Below are 7500 nucleotides of genomic sequence, written 5' to 3'. Positions count from 1 at the left end.
TGCATGAAACATTCACCAATGTTGAGTCACTCAACGCTCTCGCAATCAGCCATTAATTAACCTGTATTGAAAGGCAACTTGCATAAACAAACGTCTAACGGCTTCCGAATGATTGCGAAATAGTTTCTCTTTACCAAAGGCCTTTACACGTGCCATCACTGTATATCAGCATTTTAATGATACATGAAGTAGTGTTGCAAATCAGCCTCTTTTGAATCGACCGGGCTTCACGACAAATCGACTCAATTCGTGATGACGTGGCATCAGGACGTCTCTGCATTGTATGAAACAAATACTCGCCAGAAGAAGGTTTTCGTATAACACAAATAAGTAGTAAGGCAGATAAATTTTCAGAAGAATACAGAAAACAGCAAGGAGTTGCCTTTAAAACCCAAGGCATGATGAGGAATGTCAAAATAATTGTTCAGTACGACATTGTTTGAAGAAACACCGATCCTATGTTGCTATCTTTCGACGTCAAGAAATTTTGGTAGGGAAAATTCCTGGAAATTCTTTGCTCAGTCGCCCATCACCTACAAAGCAAATTGACCTCAAGGATGACATGACCAAAGGCAAATCGCCTGAAATAAACGTGCTTTTTAACAGTATGCACTTCATTTGTGGAAGTTAAGGAGAGTCTATTCTTTACACTCCGGCCCAGACAAAAGGAATCTAATATACCAGGCCGGTCAAGTAACTTGCAAGTCCTGTCTTTCATAAATTTCATTAATTCGAGACCCTTTTGACCTTACCACGCAGTTTTGTTCCGATATGGAACATCAAGAAAATATTTTCGGATCTGGAAGCCAATTGATTTTGAGAGGGCGACAGCGACCCCGAAGAAATGTTAGCAGCTATATCGATTTTCGCTCGCTCATCCTCTTCACGTCCAAAAAATCATGCTTTGCTCGCCAAAACATTTTCTCCTGGGATTCTCTTGAGGTCGACTTGAGGCAAGTCTAATATCAAAACAACAAAGAAATATTTTTCCGACATGCTCTTAACAGAAGTTTATCTGCTTTTCAATCCTTGCAAGAAAACTTGAGAAGAAAAGGCAACGTCTTTGAAAAGTAACCACCACGCAGGTGTAAATGATACGCCAAGCCTACCAACTACTTGGTGCGTCTGGTTGGGAAGAGGTGCTGCAAGGTATTAGAGGAGAAGTGAATTGTCGTATGGTAGGAGATTGGCTACAGAATCAGAACAATCAAACAAACAAAGGATATTTCCCGAAGACAGCCAGGGGCGTGCCCAGGATGGGGGGGGAATTCCTGGAGTGCCCGTGACCCCCCTTTCTGACAGTCACCAAAATACAACAACATATTACAAGCCATATCTGTGAGACTGGAACAGAGTAATTTATGTCACCTAGAACTTACTTCATCTATGCAGCTATTTTGTAGGCTTGTCCCTTCCCCCGCATTCTCTGATCACCCAAAAAATTGTCACTTTCACTAAAAACAGTGCGGATGTCGACATGACAAAGTGGTAAGTACCCTGGGTTTGAGAAAGTGTGAGCCCCTCCCCTTACCCCCCCCCCCCCAAACACCCTGAAAAATTCTAGCTACGCCCCTGAGAGAGCTGAAGCTCAAAGAAATCAAGCTTAAGTCATATTGAACGGGTTCAGTGGAAAATAATTCAGAAATCTCAATATCAAATCGTAAAGACCACTAGGTTGCATGACACATACATCTGCATCTGCATTTGTATCTTCATTTGCCTGATCCAGCACCCGGCAAAGTCCTCTCGAATTGTGGCTGTTTTTGATTTGGTACCTAATACACACCAAAACAAAGAATGCTCAAGACTATCAAGGAAAGAAATACAATGCAAAACGAGCGAAACAAACGAGCAAAGCCAACGCTTAAATGTGTGGAAAGGCAGTGCAAATGACATGGAAAATCCATAATTTCATCGAAATATTTGTTAATAGCAATGCCGCTGAATTTTGGGTGCAACTCTGCATTGATAATTCAATATAAAAGTTCATGACTGTGAACAAAATGACAGACACTAATATTAATCCATAAGGACTCCATAACATAAAAGTGTTTTTACTGCTTGTTGCGGTAAGCGTTGAGATGACGTTTTATTGAGTATTTTAGGCACGTAATTGTAAACAATTGCATATATTATACGGTGCTTTCCATATGATATATCATTAGTGTAAACAGTGTAAATCTCTATTGTATTTGTAAGGGAGAAAACACACAAGACACACATGTGAAAGCCTTAAAATTTAGTGACATTTGTGATTTTCCTGTATATTTACAGGGGTAGCTTCATCCGAACCATGCTCCCTCATGGTCATTGGCTCAAGTGGTGCAATCAATTTGAGTTCCTCATTCGTCATAGAAAATACTTGCATCTGGCATATCGCGGTACCACATCATCACAATATACATTTAAACTTTACTACCCTTCATATCGTGAACCAACCTGGCTCAAAATTCAGTTCGGTAAAAGTCTATGATGGAAGGAACGAGTCTCAAACGTTACTTGGGCACTACACTGAAAACAAGAGTCATTTCTCCATACAATCGAGTGGACGCTACATGTTGGTAGTTGCAACTGGCGTTGCAAGCTTTAAAGCAGTTTATACTTCTAGAACAAGAAGAGGTAATTCCAAAAACAATTCCTTATTAATATTACAGTTGTACTGAGAACTTATCATTTTTATCATGGTCTAAAAGCTTTCCTGTTTAACGCAGAACCAACCAAAAGCAAATGTTGGGCATCACATAGGTTTGTCTCAACAGAGGAGTACTACTATGTCCGCTGGACTCGCAAATTTGACTGGGATATGAAGAACTGTGATGACATATTCAGATGTGGGAAATTCGTTTTCCAATGAAGTTGGTCCATTATTGGCACCTTTGGATTAAAGTCTTAAAGTTTTTAACTTGTTTTCTTTTCTATTAGAGCATCTTCAAACAAATTAATATTCATCTCCTGTTGCATTTCATTTTTGCGAACTGACTGGGTTTCTAAATTCCCTTTGGCAAAGTAACAGAAGACGAGAGTAGATCCTGACCATCCCATGTATCCCTTGTGATCGGCTATGAAAGCCAGAAACGTTTCTATGACTCCATGTGGTTAAGAGCTGAAATGAAGTTTAGGTAGTAATAAAGTAGTATTTAACGAAGTGTATAGGGACTGTTACACTTTCTTCGTTACAGTGTAAAAACGTGTAAGAATTCTGGAGATGGTCTTATAGCAAAGTAACTATTTTGAAGGTTCTGAGGTTCGTTTACAATGTGCTATAGTTAACTGATGGCTAAATTTGTACATCGTCTTTTATTGCAGCTAAACCAACGGTAGTAATACCTTTACGAATGGTTCGAACAATCTCTAAACCAAGGGTAATAATTCCTTTACGAATGGTTCGAACCGTCTCGGAGCATTATGTGTGGTGCTCGTCTGAAGGGACGCCACCGATCCATATATCATTGATGAACTCAACTACAACCTTGGCTTTCGGGAAGGGCATAGTGTGGAGCAAACTCAACCAGGGTGGTAACTATAGTTGCGTCGCTACCAATGAAGTTGGCACCGAATCAAAGACGTTTTACGTTTCTCTTATAGGTGAGATTATATAGACTTTATTTCCCTCCAAATGTGGTTAGTTCATCATCACACGAAACAAAGCTGTAGCAATAAAGCGACGAATTAATTTCCAAGTCTAAAATAATTTTTCCATAACATTAATATCCCTTATCAGTAGTTTACAGCTAACAGCTCTACGCAAACCATTTCCGCCCGAGTGGAACTGAATCCTCTTTTGTCGTTAGTACACTTTGTTTTATTCCGATTTCCACTTGTTTATAATCAGATGCTTCATTCGCACACGTACGAATTACAGCTCACTTTCTTTTGAGACAAGAGCGCCCAAACATGAAACACCAAAAACCTCCCCAGAATATAATCTTATAAAGTAATTTGGCCAACTAAGGCGGCTCAAACCAGTTTTAACACTTGAAAGAAACTCTCTTATTAGAATGATTGACACTACAGCACTTTATCACTTAAGGACGTTCGCGCCAATTGTTTCTGCGCATCCTTACTGCGCACGCAAATGCACACGCCACGTCATACACGAGCGCGCGCGCTAAGTAATAAAATGAGAAATGATAGGGCAAAAGGCCATTGCTATAGCTTTGCCTGGATTTAATGCTCTTGGACGTTCGGTGACCCCTATTTTTCTTTCCAGAAACGGATTTTATTTACAATTATCTCCACGTTGTCCAAAAATGAACAAAAAATCAATGTGGGAAGTTAAAAAAATTTCAAGATTTCTGCTCATGGGACATCAAATCCTGCCATCTTGCGGCTGCAAGGCGCATGAAACTGTGGTCGCTAAATGCGAACTTGATCTTTAAGGAACCTCACCAGTTGACTAAATTCACTTAGTAAGTCCACTTAAACAATATTTGGCAGAGAAGATTTCACTTCAAAGATTTAAGTGCAATATATTTGGGTTTACAGACACTGGCCTTATTCGCTAACGAAGCCCGATTTTGTCACATTTTGGGTGTTTTTCCGGGCATGTTCTCTCCAAAACGAAGTCGGTGACCCCCCATTTTTTTTACTCTCTGACATAACTAACTCATTATCTTACAGTGGTAAAAGTTTCAGAAAAAAATCAATGTTGAAAAATTTTCGCGCGAACGTCCTTAACAGCAATGTTATGGTACCATGTCAAACACCAATTATTGCTGAAAAAGATTCGGTCATTTTTGTGACGTAAAACGTTACCGTGGCAACAGCAAATCCCAGCAAAAACACCCCATATTTTGGCTTTAGCTGCTCATATTTCAAAAACGACTTCGGTAACCCCCATTTTTATTTCTGCAAAGTTTAAAAAATTCTGTGGACCGGAATTCAGAGCCACCGTAAATAATTGAAAATTTAAGATAGCTCCAAATCCGGTCCACAGAATTTTTTTAAATTTTGCAGAGAGTTTCATCTTGACCTGCTAATCACTTTTGTGCAATAAAAAATTGGGGTCTCCGAGTTTTTTTTTTCAGATATGAGCAACTAAAGCCAAAATATACGATGTTCTTGCGAGGATTTCCTGTTGGCATGATAACTTCTTACGTCACAAAAATGACTGTATCTTGTTTAGCAATAAACGATGTTCACATGGTATCATAACTTGGTGTTACGTGATAAAGTGTTGTAGTGTCAATCCTCCTAATCACAAGGTCTCTTGAAAGTGTTGAAACTGGTTTGAGTCGACATCAAGTCTTTAATGCATTAGCTATATTTTCCGAAGTGTGAAATTTAAATCAAATCCCATAAAGGCTGGGCTATTTCTTTACTATTTCACAAAGCTTTGATTATCTTTCACAGATTTTCGCGTTTGTGTGAATTTGTGTGACTGCCGCGGCACTACATATTGGTGGATTCAATTTCCCGAGAACATCTTTCGCTGCACAGGGAAATATTCAGCTCATCTGTTGAACAACATTCCAACAACCACGACAAAGCTGTGAGTTATTAACTGACAATACTCCTAAAACACTTGTATTTATTGCTTCTACCTCCAGTCAATTGTATATACGCAAACTTGGTAACAATGTAGTAACCTTTCGCTTGCTGATGAAAACTAAATGCGAAATATCAGAAGAATAAAATTTATCCTCAAAATCATGCTATTTGTTAAAGGCATTTTTTTTATTTGAGTGTCCTAACAGACTTTTTCTGCATAATAATGCTAAAAGCAATCTTTCAGCATCATCGTGCAGAAAAAGTGGTAAAATGGAGACTGAAGAACTTGGGATTTAATATCAAGGGTGCTAATGAGAAACAACTTTGGCCTAACTAGCCACATAATGACACATAAGGAGAAAGATTTTCAATCTGAGAAGATGCCGTGGATGGTTGTTCTTTCCCGTCTATATCCGTTGCATTAAGAGGTTACGTAAACCTAAAAAGTCCACAGCATTGTTAATGTTATGGTTATGACTGCTTCAGTTAGTTCTTCCTTCCAGCGGTACGGCAAAACACTCGTCTCCTCATACAGTAGCATTTGCTCACTTTAAACTCCCCCCGCCGAAACGATGGAATTCTTCACGGTTTTGCATAATGCAAAACAAAACCTTGTTTCAAAAGTTAGAGCTAGTATTTTGATGATGCTAGAGGCTACTGTGTTATTCGTAGCAAAAAGACTGCTTTATATTCTGGGAAGACCAGTCTATGATCATCAGGACGTGAACAATCGATGAAATCGATGATCGGAAAATCAATCGATCAATCGATACCAATAGATCTCCTGTTAGTTAATTTACATCGATTCGCATTGGCCAATCGATAATCACTCAAAAGTGGCCGCGAATCATCGATTGCCTTCGATTGGAAATAAAAAGCTTTAAGCATCTCACGTACGTGCATTAGTTTGAATGTTTGAGATAAGTTGAAGCTGTATGTTCACCCGATTGTTCGTTTGGTTTCCACAAATCAACAACACCCGGTACACACCTCGTTCTAGCGATAGCCGTTCCTCGTTCCTTTGGCTTGTTTCGTTTTCAGATGCTGTTTATTTGAATTTCTTTTTCTTATTTTTTCAACCCCGTTTATACATCGCACCAAGACGATATACTACCCTTAGGCTAATAATATTCTAGTGCAGCGTTTAGTGTTGTAGTAAATAGCCTGAGTTACCGGAGGAGCGTAAGAATTCTCGAGAACAGTCCGCATTGCCAAGTAATGACAATCGATGTCACTTAATTGTTCCAGAGGGTGTAAAGTGCAGGTTGCAGGTTAAGGTTGCAGGTTATTGTTTTACTATAACTGAAACAACCCAAACCTTTACAAAAATGCTAACATTAGGCTAACATCGTTTTTTTAGGCCTAATGTTAGCATTAGTAAAGTTATGGGTTGTTTCAGCTTTGGTGAAATAGTGACCTGCAACCTGCAACCTGCAGTTTACACCCTCCATTAATTGATCAATTGGTATCGATAAGCGATAAAAGTTGATAATCGATCAAAATCAATCATCACAAATTTCTTTGGCATCTATTGGTTATCGAATATCAATATCAATCGATTAATTGCCATCGATTGGCATCGATTGATTGATTGATTTTCCGATCACTGATTTCATCCATTGTTCACGTCCTGGATCATTTGAGCAATCGAGGACGTTGTCCGTGTTTCAAACAGGCTCATTTAAAGGGAACCTCCACTAAAACAACAAAATAACTTTAAACTACAGAGCATAATGTTTATAATTGGAATTGCTCAATCTTTTTCTAATGAAAGCGTTTGTATTCGAGAAAAATAAATTCTAAAAACGCTTATTCTGGCTTTTAAATTTCCCGGGCGCCGCCATCTTGAATAATTGTGACGTAACTTGGTTGCCCTATTGTTCTGATACAAAGAGCGATTGTTCTGGAACAATAGGGCAACCAAGTTACGTCACAATTATTCAAGATGGCGGCGCCCGGGAAATTTGAAATCCAAAATAAGCGTTTTTGGAATTTATTTTTCTCGAATAC

The 7500-nt window shown here is 38.9% G+C and overlaps 1 protein-coding gene across 4 annotated transcripts in view; it reads left to right on the top strand.

Annotated features, from left to right (window-relative positions):
- LOC138036170 (uncharacterized) overlaps positions 1 to 7500 on the top strand; it is a 55569-nt gene that overhangs the window by 29684 nt on the left and 18385 nt on the right. For all 4 annotated transcript variants that reach the window (XM_068882530.1, XM_068882528.1, XM_068882529.1 and 1 more), the window contains 3 exons: positions 2275 to 2619; positions 3307 to 3585; positions 5353 to 5491. In XM_068882530.1, coding sequence (XP_068738631.1) covers positions 2275 to 2619; positions 3307 to 3585; positions 5353 to 5491 — 763 coding nt within the window. The remainder of the gene's footprint in view (positions 1 to 2274; positions 2620 to 3306; positions 3586 to 5352; positions 5492 to 7500) is intronic.

This window comes from Montipora capricornis, unplaced genomic scaffold (assembly GCF_036669925.1).
Source record: "Montipora capricornis isolate CH-2021 unplaced genomic scaffold, ASM3666992v2 scaffold_464, whole genome shotgun sequence".
In the NCBI taxonomy this organism is placed as follows: Eukaryota; Metazoa; Cnidaria; class Anthozoa; order Scleractinia; family Acroporidae; genus Montipora; species Montipora capricornis.
This window is presented reverse-complemented; position numbering and strand designations above follow the sequence as displayed.